This window comes from Mirounga leonina, unplaced genomic scaffold (genome assembly GCF_011800145.1).
Source record: "Mirounga leonina isolate KUSES-001 unplaced genomic scaffold, KU_Mleo_1.0 Mir_82, whole genome shotgun sequence".
In the NCBI taxonomy this organism is placed as follows: Eukaryota; Metazoa; Chordata; class Mammalia; order Carnivora; family Phocidae; genus Mirounga; species Mirounga leonina.
Window position 1 is genome coordinate 23,994,997 of NW_023270825.1, and position 16,856 is coordinate 24,011,852.

General features: G+C 54.5%; 1 protein-coding gene across 11 annotated transcripts in view; it reads right to left on the minus strand.

Moving 5' to 3' along the window:
- Positions 1-16,856, minus strand: part of ADCK1 (aarF domain containing kinase 1) — a 145,215-nt gene that overhangs the window by 82,746 nt on the left and 45,613 nt on the right. For 10 of the 11 annotated variants that reach the window (XM_034993399.1, XM_034993397.1, XM_034993396.1 and 7 more), the window contains one exon: positions 16,475-16,678. The exons of the other annotated variant lie outside the window; for it this stretch is intronic. In XM_034993399.1, coding sequence (XP_034849290.1) covers positions 16,475-16,678 — 204 coding nt within the window. The remainder of the gene's footprint in view (positions 1-16,474; positions 16,679-16,856) is intronic. 11 annotated transcript variants of the gene reach the window in all.

Sequence of the window (16,856 nt, forward strand, 5' to 3'; positions counted from 1 at the left end):
CTCAAAGATGTCCATGTCCCAATCCCCAAAGGTGTGATTAGGTTAAGGCTCCCCAAATGGGGAGAGCAGCCTGGAGTACTAGGGGGCCCAAGGGAATCACAGGGTCCTTATAAAAGGGAGGCAGGAGGGCCGGAGTCAGAGCAGCAGATATGACAGAGGGAGGTGAGGTAAAGAACGAGAGCGAGAGACTGAAAGATACCATATGGCTGGCTGCGATGATAGAGGACGGCGCCACACACTGAGGAACGCAGGCGGGCTCTAGAAGCGGGACAAGGCAAGACATTCTCCCTGAAAGCCTCTAGAAGGAACGCAGCCCAGCCAACCCTTGAATTTTAGGTTTTCTGATCCACAGAATGGGAAGATAATAAATGTGTCTTGTCTGAAACCACTAAATTTGGGCTCATTTGTCACAGCAGTGCTAGGACCCTAACCCAGGCCTCTACCAGGAAGAAGCTTGCTGACCCCTGATGTGGAGCATTAGAGTACCACTCTCAGCACACGTCTGTTTTATTCTTTTGTTGCATTTCCCAGGGCAATGTTGAGACTAGGGGGCTGGGGACCGGGACAGCAGTTGCACTAGGCGTGCGACCACGGGTCACGCGTGAACCCCAAGCCATGGCACCAGGAGGGCACATCACAGCTCTGGTTCTGTGCCAGGTGATGACACCTCGAACCAGTCCTGCTCTCCCCTCCCTGTGCAAGGGGTCCTCCACTCCCCCGGCTGCCTCTAACATGGTATTCCTTCCCAGGCCCCAGGTCAAATCCTAAAACCAGCCTCTTCCCAAGAAGTTCAGTTTCCTTTTCGACCTCACACAAAACCACCAGTCATCAGCTCACACCGCAAAGATGGAAGAGCAATGGGGCCCCGGGGAGATGTACTCCTGTGATGGTGACTTGCAGGAGCTGGAGTTTATAGGAGAGGAACAGCCTCTCCTATAAACCTGGCTACAGGGACACTCATACACTCTCTCTCTCTCTCTCAGAGCTCTCATTAGATCAGGGTGCTGATGACTTTTTTTTTTTTTTAAGATTTTATTTATTTGAAAGAGAGACACAGCGAGAGAGGGAACACAAGCAGAGGGAGTGGGAGAGGGAGAAGCAGGCTTCCCGCTGAGCAGGGAGCCCGATGTGGGGCTCGATCCCAGGACCCTGGGATCATGACCTGAGCCGAAGGCAGACGCTTAACGACTGAGCCACCCAGGCACCCCTGATGACTTTTTTTCTAATGTCTGGAAACCAGGAACCCAATGCTGGACCCGGCCTCTAATGCTAAACCCCAAATTGCTCAGTCCCACATAGACTCTCCACCAACTCTCTGACCACCGACTCTAAGGAGAAAGGAAAAGCCACTGTGGATGGTGCCACTCTCTACAGAGAGCCCGTCACTGACTGCCGACCTTGGGTCCCCATGCACACCCGACACATGTCTCCAGCTGCATCTTTCAGTATCTCTTTGTCCTGCTACCACCACCCCCTTCTGTTCCCAGACAGATCCATGCTCTTTCCCACCCGAGGCCTCTGCATTCTCTGTTCTCTCTGCCTCCTTCTCCTAATCATCCCTGGTCTCAGCTTAGTCGCCACTTAGTCCTCAGAAAGACCCCCCAGCCTCCCAAACTCAGAGCACCCTGTACTTTTCCCTCGTGGCATTTATCATGGGTGTCGTTGAACTTTTATTCTTTTTATTCTTCTGGTCACTTGTGTAACATCTGCCATTCCCCTACAACACGATCAGAAGACCATGGTGGGCGCTTGTTTGGCTACATAAACCCTGGAACCCACACAACAGAAGTCCAACAAACATCAGCTGAGCCAGTAAACGAACAGACAAATGACTTGTGATGTCCAACAGGAGAAAGGCTATGGAGGGTCCAAACACACACCTGTGGGACAACCAAGCCACCCAAGCCAAGCATCTGCCCCTGCCCGGCCCAGGGCCCCGTGTTCCCAGCTCCAGCCCTGGGCCCAGGCAGCACAGCCCCCTCTCGTCTCACTCCAGGGTCAGGCACCCCCCCCGCCCCACCCCCAAGGTGACGCCCACCAGAGACAACATCCTCAGCTTAGGCCACTCCACCTGCCCAAGATGCCCTCTCCGGGCCTTTCAGCTTGTTCTCCTTTTGACAGCACTCAAGTCCTGCTCAGGTTTTGCCTTCTCCAGAAGACCCCAGTTCGCCCCTCTTGGTGGCCCTACTGCAGATTCCAAGAGCACCTGAGAGATGTAGCCCAAACCTCAGATGACTCATCTCGTCCTGACCTCTTGTTGAGCTGTCTCTAGCTCCTCCTGTCCCTAAAACAGAAGCCCCCTCAGGAGTCAGAGTTGCGGGGTGAGTCAGTGACTCAACTAGAGCGCCGACACAGCGCCTTCCTGTGACTCTCCCACCCCGGAGTTCTGCCCTCTGAGTGAAGGAACTAGGGTTCCTATCCCACCTCTGCCACTACCCAGCCCTGTGACCTTAAGGAAGTTGCTTCAGTGTCTCTGGGTCTAAATTCCTCACTTGATAAAGGGGGGTGTTGGAGTCCTTGGTCCCTGATGGCCTTCCTAATTCTGTGATCCTGTAACTCTTACTTTCCGTCCTGCACTCCTATGATGGTGCCCCAGCCCACACCAGCCTCCCTCTATGCGCACACAAACACACACACACACACACACTCAAATCTGGTTCTCCACCCCGAGTCAGCTTACCCTTCCTGGTGACACAGGCACACACACAAGGAGTCACCTCCAAAGTGGCACAGACCAGACCACGGCGAAGGGCCCCCCACGGCAGAAACCACTAAGGGAGCCCAGCCTGGGACATGGGCTTGCTCCTCAAGCCCCATGAATAAAGAAGCAGGCACAGCTGCCCTATTCATAACCAGCATAAAAAACTGATTAGCCCTTTCCAGATTAAACATTATTGTTTCAACGATGAACATAAATCAGCCAGACGTGGAGGGCTTGCTTCTCTCTGCTGCCAAGGAGCTACAGCAGGTAGGCCGCACGTGGGGACCTGGGCACAGTGCAAAGGGAGGAGGACTCCTCCCCGGAGAAGGGCCCGGCTCTCAGAAGGTACACAGGAGGGCAGACCGCTCCTCACCCCCATTGCCAGCCCCCTCCGTGTGAGCACAGAGGAGCAGCACCTTTTCCAGAGGTGAGAAGGAGGAGAAGAACCAAACCACCCTACCGCATGCTTCTTAGAGCACCTCCTCAGCCATGTGATTGGCTCTTGAGGCAACATAGGTCCAGGGCCAGCCTGGGGCCGAAGGCAAGATGGCAGGCCGGTGCGCTGTTAGGGGGAAGAGTGTGGCCCTCAGGCACAGACTGGGTCTCACAGGCCCTTCAGTGTGGCCTTGAACCCGGCCCCACACCTCCTGCAGCAGCCTGTGGGGTTGAAGCGTGTATGTCTCTATAGTCAGATAACACTCGGGTTCAGTTCCCAGCTGAGCTGCTGTCCCGCTATGTGATCCTGAGTAAGTCACTTAGTGTTACAATTTAGTAAGCTTCACCTGGGGAAAATGGGGAAAGGGACACCTAACTCCCCTCGCTTTTGTGAGGACTAAAATGAGGCTGTGTATTTGAAAACATCTAACACGTGCTAGGGAAGGAGAAAACAATAAATATGCAGTTCCTTGACCTCTCTGTCCCACCTCCCACTCGGGAATGCTGGGAGAAGCCATAAACTGCTAGGATGGGAAACTTGGGGAAAGGCCCCGGGCTCCTTCCAGTGAGCAAGAGCACTCAAGGGTTAGGACCTTGGGATCTTCAGTCAGCCCTGGTTTTGCTCCCAACTCAGCCTCCTGTCTCTGTGCAACCCCAGACACACGTCTCAACCTCTCTGGCCTTGGCTCAGATGAGAGTACTCCCCCAGCAGGGCAGCCCTGGGGATTACAGGGGGACAGAGCTGCACAGCACCCACCAGCCATCCATCCCTCCAGATCTTTCCCCTGCTCCCTCCTGCAATTTCAGCATTTGCATCTGAGCCTGGGGGCTCTTTCTCTGTGGCTGTGAAGTTAGGAAGCTGGTGTATAAACACCCAATCTTCTCCCTTGGCCCTTGGGTGGGATGATTTTAAGGCGAGTGTTTGGCACCATGTCCCAATGTCCCCACGCGGCAGCCGGTTTAAGGGCCTTCTCTTCCCTGAACCACGTTCCCGCTTCCCTCCTAGCTGCACCAGACCTTCCCACAAAACCACTCTCACCAGAACCCTCTCCTTGGAGTCGTCCTTCTGGGAGTGCCCGGCCAGGATGAGCACCTCCCACGTGGCGAGCATCCAGCTGAGGTGGGTGACTGTGTTCCCTCTAAGACCGTAGGGGACCCAGGCCTCCAAATCATCGCTCTGTCCCGGCCGTGGCTCCCTCGGACACGGGGAGAAGGTATCAGAGCCGCAACAATCCCATCACCCTGCCCACTCAGCCAACCTGAGCCCCGAGCAGCCTGCAAGGAGAGACCCACCCCCTCCCCCTGCGGAGGGGAAGGCAGGCCGTGAGTTCATGCAATGAGAAGATGAGGACCCTGTGGTCCGCCTGGCAGTCCCGAGGGCACAAGGGCCACTGGCAGGGCAGCTCCTTCAAGAGCAGTGGCTGTGGCACTCATTCTCCGACTTGTGGCCAACCGGGGACACTGGCACTGAGCTCCTGAGAGAGGCCGAGGGGAGAAAAGCTGGCCAGGCCCCAGCTTCGGGAAACAACTAAGACAGGCTCAAAAGGGAGAGTTCACCTGTACCAGATGCGGAGGAAGGAAAGAGCCTCCTTGCGTGGCTCCTGCCTCGCACCCCTCCAGCCGTCCTGCACTGTTGGCCGACTCTGCCCAAAATCAGCCGTGGAGGCCTGCACGCACACGCACACGCACATGCACGCACACACACATGCACACGCATGCACACGCACACAGACACTATTAGCTGATGTGACTGAACACGGGTTCTAAGACCTGGGGCCCATGGTGACCCCCTAAAGCCTGCACACCAAGATCCAGTGCTTACACCCCTATAGCCACTCTACTGCCCTCCAGAACGCGGGCCCTCTTCGGGGGGCAGCCCTAGCGAGAGGGGTGGGGGCCCAGGCAACTGAGTTCAAAGCCTGGCTCTGCATCTTCTAGCTAGGAGACTGGGGCTGTTACTTAACCTCCCAGGGCCCCCGCTTCCTCATCTGGAAACCTGGAATGGTAAAATCTACCAGCCTTGCAGAATTATTGTAACGGTTAGAAATAATATCTATAAAACATCCAGCCAATGTGTACTACCTGGCAAGTACCACACAGAAACTCTCAACGATATTATCATCCGCTGACATGAATGTCTTTTATGCCACATTCTGCCTTGCTGCTTCCCACCCCACCCCACCTGTCACCTTAGGGTTTAAACAAGAGGGATGACATGTTCTGATGGACCCCACCTCCTCCGACCTCCGCAATTGGTCAGGGACTGGACGTTGGTATTTGTTTCCCTGGGCGACCATAACAAATCACTGCTAACAGGTGCTTAAAACAACAGAAATGTATTGCCTCCCAGTTCTGGGGGCCAGCAGTCTGAAATCAAGGTGTTGGCAGGCCTGCGTGCCCTCTGAGGGCCCCCGGGAGGAGCCTTCCTGGCTCTTCCTAATTTCCAGTGGCTGCCAGCGATCTTGGCAGTACCTTAGTTTGCAGCTGCATCCCTTGAATCTCTACTGCCACCTCCTTGCAAGGCCACCAGTCCCTGGATGTAGGGCCCACCCCAATCCACTATAAACTCCTTAAATTACCGAATTACAGCCGCAAACGCCTCATTTCACGTTCTCAGGTTCTAGGTAGAGAGGAATGGGGTGGAGGAGCGTGGGGGACACCATTCAACCCAGTACAACACCTGACTTAGGCTCAGTTGGGCAGAGTCCTGATCTGGAATTTCATAAAAAGAAAGTGGAGTTGGGGTGGGGGTGGGGGAGGCCCCGCTGGGGGCAGACCTGGGAAGAGGTGAGGCTGAGGGATGCCAAAGGCAGTGGCTCATGCAGGAAAGCAGCCATGAATGAAGTCAACCTGCAGAAAGAACAGGCGAGACAGAGAGGAGTCCTGGAAGAGCACCTCAAAAGCCCTACTCAACCCCATCCCTTCCCAAAGCATGGTCACAGGACACAGGAAGTCTGCCCTCTTGCCTCAGCTTGTTCCAGCTGGGGTTCCAATCCTCACGACTACAAAAGCGCTCATGCTCTCACCTGCTCGAGCTTGAATTGTGGCCCCCAAATATTCATATGTTGGGGTCACAGCCTCCAGCACCTAACCTTCAGAATATGACCTCACTTGGAAAGTGTCATTGCAGATGCAATTAGTTAAGATGAGGTCACCCTGGCATGGGGTGAGGGGGCACTAAGCCAATATGACGGTGTCCTTATGAAAGGGGGCAATTTGGACACAGAGACAGACATGCACACAGGAAGCACGCCAGGCGAGCGTGAAGGCAGAGATCAGGGTAGCACTTCTACAGGCCAAGGAAGGACGAAGTTGGCCAGCAAACCACGAGAAGCTAGAGGGGAGGCCGGGAGCAGACTCCCCCTCACAGCCTCGGCTGCACCAGCCCCGCCGGCACCTGGGTCTCGGACTCCTGCCCCCCAGAGCTGAGACAACAGATTTCTGGTGTTTGAGCCGCCGGTCCGTGGAGCTTTGTTAGAGCAGTCCTCGCAATCTAACACAGCCCAGCCGCGGGGCCCTTGCCGCCCAGCCCTGCAGCTCTGCTCCCGGGCACCGTGGAGCCGCCCCACCGGCCCACCACCAGCCTCCAAGGGCCTCGCGCTTTCGCTCCTCCAGTCTGCCTCATCCTCCGAGGGCCACCTCCTCCAAGAGCCCTCTTCTGAACTTCCCCCTGAACTTCCCCTGCATCAGCCCCACAGCTGAGTGCTTAATTGTTCTCTATAATTACTTCCTCTGTGAATTGTTCTGTCTGCCCGGCTTGGGGAGGGAGGGACGTGGCTCTGACATATTCTATATCCCCCACAGCGTTGGCACAGAGGTAAGTACCTATCGGCTGCTCAACAAATCTGTATTTTCTGAGTGAGCGAAGCAGTGGGTGGTGGGCCCTGACCTTCCAGAGTCTGTGAATGGGGCCACCATCAGCTGAGGCACTCTCTCCAGCAAGCAGGCCCAATGCAGCAGCTAAGCAGAGGGTCTGGGTTTGGGCACCACCCTACAAGTTAGACCCCCAAAGAGTGGGGGATGTACCATGAGCCTGGTCTGCAGATGGAAAGTGAACGGTGAGCACATGGGTATCATCATCCCAAACCACTGGCAAGTGGGAGGGCTGGACAAAGGATACAAAGAACACCCAGAATCCTTGCACCATGAGGGATGAACTTATGAAAAGAGGGCTTCCTCAAGTCCATAGGAGGCCACAAAGTCCCATGTAGGGCAAAAGCCACGGAGCCCCTCCAGGATTCTTTGGCAGCAAGACCAGCTGTGTCTCTGAATGTTGGCCTTCTCACTCCAGGCAGCAAGCTCCCAGCCCTCAACAGGAGGATGAGCACTGGATTGGGAGTCAAGAGACCTGGGTTCGAGTTCTGCTCCCACCATCACCCAGTTGTGCCACTCTGGGCCAGTGACCTCCCTCACTGAGCCTCAGTTTCCTCACCTGTGAAACACGGGCCTTGAGTGAGGTGATTTCTAAACCATCACAGCCCAAGAGTTAGTGATTCTCTTGGGTAACTTTTGCCTAAGGCACCTGCCACTGAATGACAAAGGCCAAACAAGAAAAGCCAGTGTTTGTCAACCCCCAGGAAGATCCAGGCACCGGTGGGGGTGCTGAATACAATTGAGGGTCCCAGTGTGCCTGCTTCGTTTTGTCCTCACAGGAGCTCTGCACGTGAGGACCAGAGCTAACAGCTGCCAGGATTCACTGTGCAGCCCAGATGGGCCCTAGCTCTCCATCCTCGTCATGGCCCTATTAGTGCAGAGGTTCTGTCAGCATCCCTGTTTACAGACGAGGGGACTAAGGCTCAGAAAGAACTAATGACACAGTGAAAATCTGGTAGCATTTGGGATTCGTGCAAGGCTCTCTGACTCCAAAGCCTATTTGATTAATCAGTATGCCATACCACCTCAGAAATGACCCTTCTGTTCTTTCCAGAAGCCAGATCCTGCCCTTGCCCTCAGCCCACAGTTGAGACAGCCCCAGACACACCCTCACCCAGCCCTCCACAGGCTCCTACAGGAACACCCCAGGGGACTATGGAAGCGAGACTGAGGCAGGAGCAGAGCTGGCCACCCCAAGGACTCCAGGACCCATCACACCATGCCATGACGTCCAGTGTCAGAGTGTCTCCGCGCAGGTAACAACTCATTAGTGAGCACCTCTGGTGTGCCAGGCACTGGGCAGTGCTCCGAAAGAACCCCAAGAAGAGCGGGAGGAGACCACCCACCCCAGGAACTTAAACCCAGCACTGAAATGACCAGACGCAAGAGGTCAAACCAAGTGCTCTGGACCCACGGTCCAACCTGGGTGAGGTCAGTGAAGTCTTCAAGGGGACAGGGGCACTCAAAATCATTCTGTAATTCAGCGCAACCACACTTACTAACACCTACTATGTGCAGAGCCCACACTAGGCCCCGTACGAGGTTCAAGATAGAAAAGCAACCAACCTTAATGCAACAAACAACTGCATAAGAGCTGTGACAGGGACAGAAAGTACCCAGGGGAAACACAAAAGAGTCACGAATCCTGACTGGGGGTGTGTGAGGAGCCAAGGGTACGATTTCACTGGAAACCATAAAATAATGGTTTATTTGTAAAATAACCCATCTGTAAAATAATAGTAGGACTGATCTCAGAGGGTCTTAGGTGAGAAGTTGATCCGTGCAGAACTGAGACAGTGCCTGACACCCAGCAAGCATTCAGACCGTGTGTACATCGTGTGCTGGTATCGTCAGACCCGGAGCTCAAAGGATGAGAAAGGGCCTGCTGAGTTAAGAAGGGGAAGTGAGAGGACAGGCCTGGGGTGCATGGAGTGAAACCCCATGTGGCCAGGGGTCACCGTGTGAAGACTGGAGCGGGGGGTGAGGCTGGAAAGAAAGTGAGGAGCAGGGCGCCTGGGTGGCTCAGTTGGTTAAGCGACTGCCTTCGGCTCAGGTCATGATCCTGGAGTCCCGGGATCGAGTCCCGCATCGGGCTCCCTGCTCGGCGGGGAGTCTGCTTCTCCCTCGGACCCTCCCCCCTCTCATGTGCTCTCTTTCTCATTCTCTCTCTCTCAAATAAATAAATAAAATCTTTAAAAAAAAAGTGAGGAGCAGCCCCTGACCTGCTCTCTGCGGGGGTGGGGAGCAGCCCCTGACCTGCTCTCTGGGGGGCTCTGTTCCACAGGCACGAGAGGAACGTGGCCCAGGCTAGGTAAGGGCCACACAGAAGCTATGGAACAACAGACCGAAGGTGCCCTGGAGATGGAGCGGAGCCCCAAGGAGGAGGCTTTGCAGGGCTGGGCAGGGCAGCTGCTCAGGGTGGAGGCAGGGGCCAGGAGGCCGCCTCAGTCTCTCCCCCAGTGACTAATGGCACACCATCCGTCCTAGCTGACATTAATGCTTCCCACCATCCATCTCCTACTCATTAAATTACCATTTTATGGCCAAAATCTCTCTCCCATAATTGATAAAAATCTCCTTTTGATGTTCAGTATGATTGGGGGGAAAATGTTTTTTTATTCTTCATTATGTTTTTAATATAAATGTATTTTTTATTGAGAGCTGCTGGGAAGCCCGGAGGAGGTGACTCTCTCTCTCTTGCCCCCAAGTCCTCCCCACACACAGCTTTGTGGCCACCAGCTCGTTCTGTTCCACTCCCAGAATGCTCACACGGCAGCCGTCTCGGGGAACCAGAGGCCAGAACAAAGGTTGTGCTGAGGACCAAGGGAAGCAGATCTAAAGACAGCTGAAGCCCGCCAGGTAGTCCTCAGCTCCAGGCCAGCGGAGCAGCCCGGGTGGTGAAGGGTGAGCTGGCCTCAGCCAGGCCCCTGCCGGGGTGCGAGGACAGGGGCAAGAGCTCCGGGGCACAGGGACGCCCAGGGGCTGGCACAGCAATGGGCACAGGAGTACACGCAATAAATGTGTGTAACTAAGAGAAGGGCAGGGAGAAGCTGGAGCAACACTGGAAAGAAGGCTGCAAGGAATACGAGATGGAAGCATGTGTCACCAGGGAGGGGAAGTCTTCTGCCAGCCATGGGCCACCCCCCCCCAAGCCCCGGTAGAATCAGCTCCTCTGGCCCGTCTGCCCTAACCGTGTCCCTCACCCCCGTCCAACCCAGCGCATGTCTGTCCCCGCCTACACCCACACCCAGCTCCTGCAGGACGAGGGAAGCCGAGTCCTGCTGCCACCCTGCAAGGAGGAGGGCTGGGTCCTGAACACAGCACAGCCACCAGCTGGTGACCCTGGGCCTCCGTGGCTGCCCCCGACCCCTCACCCGGGGAGTCAGTTCTAGGCACCGAGAGCACAAAGCAGCTGCTGCTGATGGCCTCAGGACACTGCTCTGGTTGACGCGGCCTGGCTGAGCTGCCAGTACCCCCACCCCAAGGTGGGGGTCACAGGGCGGTACTTAAGAAGCCCAGGGACAGGCCCCCAAGGCAGCAAGGGAAGAGGCTGACATTTCCTTGGGTACTGATCAGGGAAGAGAAAGGAGGATTCTACTAGCAAAGCAGTATCTGGAACGGAGAGCCATACCAGCTACCAGAAAACCTGGTTAAAGATCCAACTCTGCCATTTACAAGGCTCTCAGAATCTGGGTTCCTTGCACGCATAAAGCATCCAGCGTAACACCAGAATCATACTGACATGTGCTGGCCATCTGCCCTTTGCCTACAGGCTCCACACACTCCACGGCCGTTAATTCCTTTAATCCCACAGTCAGCCTGTGCGGCATGTACTGTCACTATCCCATTTTACAGATGAGGAAAATGAGAGACAGAGAAGATAAGTAGCACGCCCAAGGTCACAGCCAATACAACAGTAAGCAGTTTAGCTTCTGCCCACCTCCGAGTCTGAATAGGAAGCTCGACTGTCAGGACCAAGGGCACAGATGTGTAGTCCTGACTGAGGGCCAGGTGGGAACCATGAGGGATAATTTTATGTGTCAACTTGGCTGAGCCATGGTGCCCAGACACTTGGTCAGACTTTACTCTAATGTCTCTGTAAGAATGTTTCTGAGTGAGATTTACATTTAAATCTGTAGACTTTTGGAGGGCCTGGGTGGCTCAGTCGGTTAAGCATCCGATTCTTGGTTTCGGCTCAGGTCATGATCTCATGGGTCATGACCTCATGGGTCTTGAGACCAAGCCCTGCATCCGGCTCTGCGCTCAGCAGGGATACTGCCTGAGGATTCTCTCTCTCTGCCCCTCCCCCGACTCACGTGCACACACACTCTCTCTCCCTCTAAAATAAATAAATCTTTTTTAAAAATCAGTAGACTTTGGGGGCACCTGGGTGGCTCAGTCATTGAGCGTCTGCCTTCGGCTCAGGTCATGATCCCAGGGTCTTGGGATCAAGCCCCGCACCAGGCTCCCTGCTCAGCGGGAAGCCTGCTTCTCCCTCCCCCACTCCCCCTGCTTGTGTTCCCTCTCTTGCTGTATCTCTCTCTGTCAAATAAATAAATAAAATCTTTGAAAAAAAAAATTTAAAAAAAAATCAGTAGACTTTGAGTAAAGCAGATGGCCCTCTATAACGTGGGTGGGCCTCATCCAATCAGTTGAAGGCCTGATTAGAACAAGACTGACCTCCTGGAGCAACAGGGAATTCTGCCAGCAGACGGCCTGTAGACTCAAACTGCAATATCGGCTCTTCCTGGATCTCCAACCAGATGCCTCCCCACTCACACCAAAGATGCAAGATTTACCAGCCTCCACAATTGCATAAGCCAATTCCTTAAAACCAATCAATCTTTTTACTTATTTTACACACACACACACACACACACACACACACACCCTATTGACTCTGTTTCTCTGGAGAACCCTGACTAATAGAAGAAGAAAATCCAGCCCTGGCAGAGCTGCCACCTGCAGGAAGGGGTGCCCAGAGTGGGTGCCTTTTCCTGCTTTTCACACAGTTCTCCAGGTACCAGCAGAGGTTCTACATGCAGGCATGCAGAAATGACAAGGATCAGCCCAGAGTTTGCCATCCTCCATCCATGCCCAGCGCCCCCTCACCCAGCCCTGAGGCCTCCATGGAAGCCCCTGCTCCAATCTCTGTCTAGGGTCTGCACTGCCCCCACCTGGTGCCCCCACCACCAGGAAGCCCTCATATGGGCCAGGCATTCTCCTACCTCACCTCCCTGCCTTCTACTTCTGCTCCTGCTGGTCCTCAAGCCAAGAGTGCCTTCTCTCTGCCACCCCCCACCCAAGCTTAATAAATGACAGAGGTTCCTGGGGGAAAAGTTTCTTTATCGCTTTCCTGAACTTTTGCTTATAACTTGAGCCTTTAAAGCAAGACAACAATGTTACCCTCCACCTGTACCTGTAGGTCCATAAGAAACCACAAGGTGTGCATTCTCCCACCTGATGCACAGTGGTTCTCTTCCATGTTCCAATGGCCACTCTGGATAGACGGTCCATCAAGAACATGGATCTCCTGTGACACACAGCATGTGTCCCCAGGTACTATAGGAAGTTACAGAACAAGTTCAAGTCTAGATCAGACTTGATTTGACTTGAAGACTGATATGATAAATCATGTTTCAGAGGGGCATCTGGGTGGCACAGTCGGTTGAGCATCTGACTCTTGGTTTCAGCTCAGATTGTGATCTCGGGGTCTTGAGATCGAGCCCCGCATTGGGCTCCACACTCAGTGTGGAGTCTGCTTGAAATTCTCTCTCAATCTGCCCCTCCCTGCTGCACATGTGCACACACTCTCTCTCTCTAAAATAAATAATTTAGAAAGTCAGAAATTAATAAAATACTGCAGTTTAAAAAAAAAAACCCAACATATTTCAGAGTACACAAGCCAAACCCCAATCCCCCAACATCAGTACAAGCGGTGCCCCTAACAAAGGTATTTCTGTGCATCACTCTGGCACCTGACCTCATTTCCTTCAGTTTTTCATACAATTTTAGAGCTAGAAAGAACCTTAATCTGATTCAAGTATATTCCAAAACAAAAAGCAAAACTGGATCATTTACTGAAATATATGGTAATGAGATCAGACTCTGTGTGTGTGTGTGTGCATGTGTTAAGGAGGGGGTGGGAGGAGGGATGTGAGTAGGTCCATGACCACCAATAACTGTACCAGTGCAGCTGACAATTCTATCATCTCTTCCTAAGTCCCACTATAACTCCCCTCCCCAAGCTTTCTACCTACCTCAAACCTCCCACCTTCCCTTTCCCTACCTGGGAAAGATGTCCTCATCTCCCACCTCGCCAAGAAAATCTGGCCCCACTCCATCCTTCTTTGCTTGGGTCCCTCTCCAAGTTCTCCTCTCTCCCTCAGGCTCATGTTATGAAAAAAACACTCAAGGCCCTTCATAGTGTGACCTCAGCACCAACTTTGGAACCTCAGCTCCACTATTCACCAACCTGAACCCCACATGCTAGTTAAGAAGACTATCACCATGCAATCTCTGTACCTTATGCTTTCCCGTGCCTGTACCTTTGCTTAGCCCATCTCACCAATCAGAAGTCCCCTCCTGCAACCTCTGCTTCCTCCAATCCCAGCCATCCTTGAGAGCCTGGGTCAGATGCCATCTGCTTCAGACAGCCTCCACCCACCCAAAAGTAACCTCTCTCCCCGTCTCTCTCCCTCTCTCTTTCCTGTAAACCCTGTGGGCATGCACATGGCCAGCTACCACAGTGATGTGTACCTCCCAATGACCCCACACTACAAGGGCTGGAATGAGGTCTTACCCATCCTTGGCTAAACCCAAAGCTTCTCGCACTGTGCCTTCCTCACTAAATACCAGCTGCTTGGACAACAACGAGCGAGAAGGAAAGGAAAATGAAGGAACAGGTATCAAAACACAGAGCTACAGGCTGCTCATGCCTGCAGGGGGCCTCTGAGGACTCCTAGTCCAGAAGAGGAATGTGTAAGGATGGGCTGGTGGTCAGAACCCTGCCAGGTCCTCCAGCAGGGAGCCAAGAACTCCTGGGGACCAAGGTGGTCAATAACCTCATGGCTTAGGCCTATGTTTGCCCCATTCAGGGTGCAAAGGTGTCAGCCTGGGCTCCTTCCACGGCATGAACCATGACCAGGAGAAGAAAGAACTCAAGCCTCAGCCAGTCAGGGCTGCCCTCTCCTGGAAAGGGCCAAGTCTCCAGCATCCTTCCCTGACACTCAAGCTCCGGCGCCATCTGCTGGCTATGGTCGGCACTGCACCTGGACCTACAGTCCCAAGGGCAGTTAGGGGACCAAGGTGGAGACCATTTCCAACCCTCTCCAGACCCAGGTCACTTTGGAGTCACCAGAAATGACCCCCACCTCCTAGAGTTCGGGCTGCTAACTGCTTCCCAGATCCTGTCCTTCAGGACTTAAGCCTAGCATTTAAAATAAAAGGAAAAAAAGCAAGCTTCTTTCTGGTAATACTAGCTGAGAAACTTCCAAGACACAGACATACAGACACAGAAAATAGATTTCCAAACGATTTCCGCCAAACAGGAGCTCTGTTACATAGGAGACAAAGCACTAGGCTGGCAGTCAGAAGATCCGAGGCCTCGTCCTGTCGCTCACACCCTTCTCCCTTAGCTTTGCGGCCCCACCCCCACCCCAGCCACACACACCCCTATGGCACGACAGTGCCCCTCTACTCGCCCTCCCTCCACGCTGATTGCACTGGCTGTTGTACAGGGATTCGCACGGATTCAGAGCCACATGTAAATCATGGGGCTCAGGAGAGATGCAAGCTCACTCTCATCTCCCACACCCTGCTGGGGACACCCCTCAGGGCCAGCCCCATCTGCCTGGGACAGGGACTGGTGTGAGGACACCAGTGACCCTGTAAGGCCTCTGCTGATGGGAAGGGTCCTCAAGAGGCACAGATGCAATCAACCAGTGCAGCCCCAACACACCAGCTCGAGCTCCCTCTAGCCCCTCCCTGCTCTTTCAGTCTGAGATTCAGGGGCAGCTACGCAGTCTTTGAGCTCCAGGGGTCTTCAGAGCCCATCCGAGGACTTGAACCCAGCCAGCAGATGGTGATACATGACAGTCTCGGCCCCCTTTAACCACATTCCTGAAACCAGGGATGAAACAGAGCTTTCCACGGAGGGTCCCAGGGCCGATGTGGAGCCCACAATCAGTGGGATCTGCTCAGACCTCTTCCTGGCGGGGAGAGCTGCTCCCCATCAGTGTCATGGGAGAGGCGGGAGGAGGAGGGAAGTGCAGAGTGAGTGACTTTCCCCGCCCTCACACCCCCACACCCACCTACCCTGCTTCCCACGCAGCCCCTTTCCCCTCCCTCCACCCACAGACTGAGAAAGTGTGTCACCAGAGAACAAATGCCATCTTCCCGGGAGGGAGGAGGAAGCAGGAGGGAGAGCAAAGAGTTCAACTGTGTGCCTGTGGGGGCCGGGCTAAGAAACCTGAGGTTGCTGAGCTTCCCAGCTGTGAAGGACGCCCCCTCAGAACCGTGACCTTGACATTAGCCTCCCTTCTCTGAGGGCTCGAGACAAGCTCAGGACTACATGGCCAGGGGGACTAGAGAAGAGGCCCTGAAGATGCAGATGAAATCTTTTGACCCCAAACATCCTTTGGCCAGCTGGGTGGGCCCCACCATGAAGCTGACACCCCAAACTTCTCATCTCACTCCACCCTGACTTAGAGGGGGCCACTGACCAGCTCTTGCCTCCCCCTAAGGCTCTCCACAGACAAGCTGGCCTCCAAGGGTTAATCTGCTGCCTTCCTTCCCTTGCATCCGCCCCCACTGAGCTGCCACATGCCAGCAATGATGCACTTCGCACTGTTATTACAGTGATTTATTTAGTTTTAATTTGGGGGTGAATCTCGTGCTATAGGAAGCCGGAGGCCCACAGTCTTGGCAAGAAGCAAAGCCACGCACGGGCCTGTGCCGTGCCAATCCTGTCCCCTCCGCCTGGGGTCCCTCCATCCTAACCCTGCTCCTCCTGGCCTCCAGCCCTAAATTGGGTTTACCCTTCGCTGAATCTCCTCCACCTAAGCCTTTATCCCTCATCTGCAAAATGGGGTAAATAACAGTCCCTACCTCCCACGTTTACCCTGAGGGGGAGGTGAGATAATGCAGGGGGCACAGTACAGCTGTTCTTACACAGTAAAGCCTCAATGATTGACAGATGTTATTAGGTTGGACCCTATGGATCCCATCACATTGCAGAACAATAGCAATCGCATATCAGCTATTTCAGATGGTTCAAGTCATCTTTTTTACGGAGGGCCACTGAGGCGCCTTGTAACCCCTTTGACTTCACTACTGAGAGTTGCCGGGAAGTACATTTCCGCTCCAGCGGCGGAGCCCCAGCCCCCCAGCAGCGAGAGCTCTGCCAGGCCCTTCGAGAACACGGCAGCCCAGGACCCAGCCGTCCTGGCCCTGGCAGCTACCCACCTCCTGGCCCAGGTCCTCACGGATGACCTGGCGGACCTCTTGTATGCTGCTCTGCGGGGCCTGGCTGTGGAGCACCTTCAGCGTGCTGGTATACTCCTCCGGCAGCAGGTAGTCCAGGGCCCCCAGGTGCTGGCCCACCTTGATGAAAGTGCCCCGGTTGGCACAGCACAGCTCAAAGAGACGCCTGGCAGAACGGAGGTGCACCTGCAGGGAGACAGGCCAGCGCCAGAGAGGGGTGAGCGCCCGCTGTCCACAGGACATCGTTCCCTCTTCCTGCCCCCTCTGCCGGAAAACCCTGATTTGCTCCCCAGAGTACGTACACACACACACACACGCACGCACGCACGCACGCATGCACCTTCACTCGCCTTCTGCTTCAGTG